The sequence below is a fragment of the Asparagus officinalis genome, chromosome 1 (assembly GCF_001876935.1).
Source record: "Asparagus officinalis chromosome 1, Aspof.V1, whole genome shotgun sequence".
Taxonomy (NCBI): domain Eukaryota; kingdom Viridiplantae; phylum Streptophyta; class Magnoliopsida; order Asparagales; family Asparagaceae; genus Asparagus; species Asparagus officinalis.
Genome location: NC_033794.1, coordinates 127414804 through 127415993, shown reverse-complemented (window position 1 = coordinate 127415993; position 1190 = coordinate 127414804). Strand labels below are relative to the sequence as shown.

Here is a 1190-nt window from a genome sequence, read left to right as displayed (position 1 = left end):
CAACCCAGCCCCTAGGAAACCCCCAGAGCCCCCCCAAACCCGTCGCCGTCCCGGAACCCGAACCCGCTAAGGTTGAATCTAATCACCCCCCTCCCCAACCCGACCCTGACCCTAACCCTAACCCTAACCCTAACCCAAAACCCAAACCCAAGAAACCCCACCACGTACGCCGCCTCTCCGGCGCCGCCGGACTCCAGGTCGACTCCGTCCTCAAGCGCAAGACCGAAAACCTAAAGGACGTTTATACCCTCGGCCGCAAGCTCGGCCAGGGACAGTTCGGGATCACCTACCTCTGCGTCCACAAGACCACTGGCGTTGAGTACGCTTGCAAATCAATCTTAAAGCGGAAGCTCACCACCGATGAGGATGTTGAGGATGTGAGGAGAGAGATTCAAATAATGCACCATTTGTCCGGGCACGCGAATGTGATATCGATATGTGGGGCTTACGAGGATTCTTTGGCGGTGCACGTGGTGATGGAGCTTTGTGCGGGTGGGGAGCTTTTTGATAGGATTATAGAGAAGGGGCATTATACAGAGAAGAAGGCGGCAGAGCTTGGGAGGGTGATTGTTGGGGTTGTGGAGGTTTGTCATTCGCTTGGAGTGATGCATAGGGACCTCAAGCCAGAGAATTTCTTGTTTGTGAGTACGGAGGAGGAGGCTAAGCTTAAGACTATTGATTTCGGTCTGTCGATTTTCTTCATGCCAGGTATATATGTTTTCGTGGTTGTTTGGAGTGTGATGGTTGATGCATAAATAGCCAAGTGCAGCTTATAACTATAACTTTGTAAGCTAGTTATGAAAAGATCGTCTTTTGCAAAAACAGAAGTACTTACAATACCCAACGCGGGTAGTGCAGGTGGTCAAGGGACGCAATGGTAATACTACAAACACCCCAAGTCCCTTGTTCGATACGTCTGCCTAACCTGTAGTGTGGAAATGGAAGGTGGGACACACACACCAAGGGTTTTACTTGGTACGGGTCAGTGGTGGAGCTCGGGCCTCGGCCTAGGGATCCTTGTGCCTTGCCAAGGTTTCCCTCGTGTATCCCACAAAATAAAAAAATAAAAAAATAAAAATAAAAATTACAGTCAACTTGATTGTCTTGAAGTTGCTTCTATTGCACCAGAACTCCAGGTTGAGTTCCCTTTTTATAGTTCCTGTTAAATGCGTGTCTGCGTTTTAAACTTT

At 49.2% G+C, this 1190-nt stretch overlaps 1 protein-coding gene across 1 annotated transcript in view; it reads left to right on the top strand.

Moving 5' to 3' along the window:
• Positions 1-1190, top strand: part of LOC109841483 (calcium-dependent protein kinase 27-like) — a 14264-nt gene that overhangs the window by 3438 nt on the left and 9636 nt on the right. The window contains exon 2 of the mRNA XM_020410453.1: positions 9-708. Within this exon, the coding sequence (XP_020266042.1) occupies positions 9-708 (700 nt within the window). The remainder of the gene's footprint in view (positions 1-8; positions 709-1190) is intronic.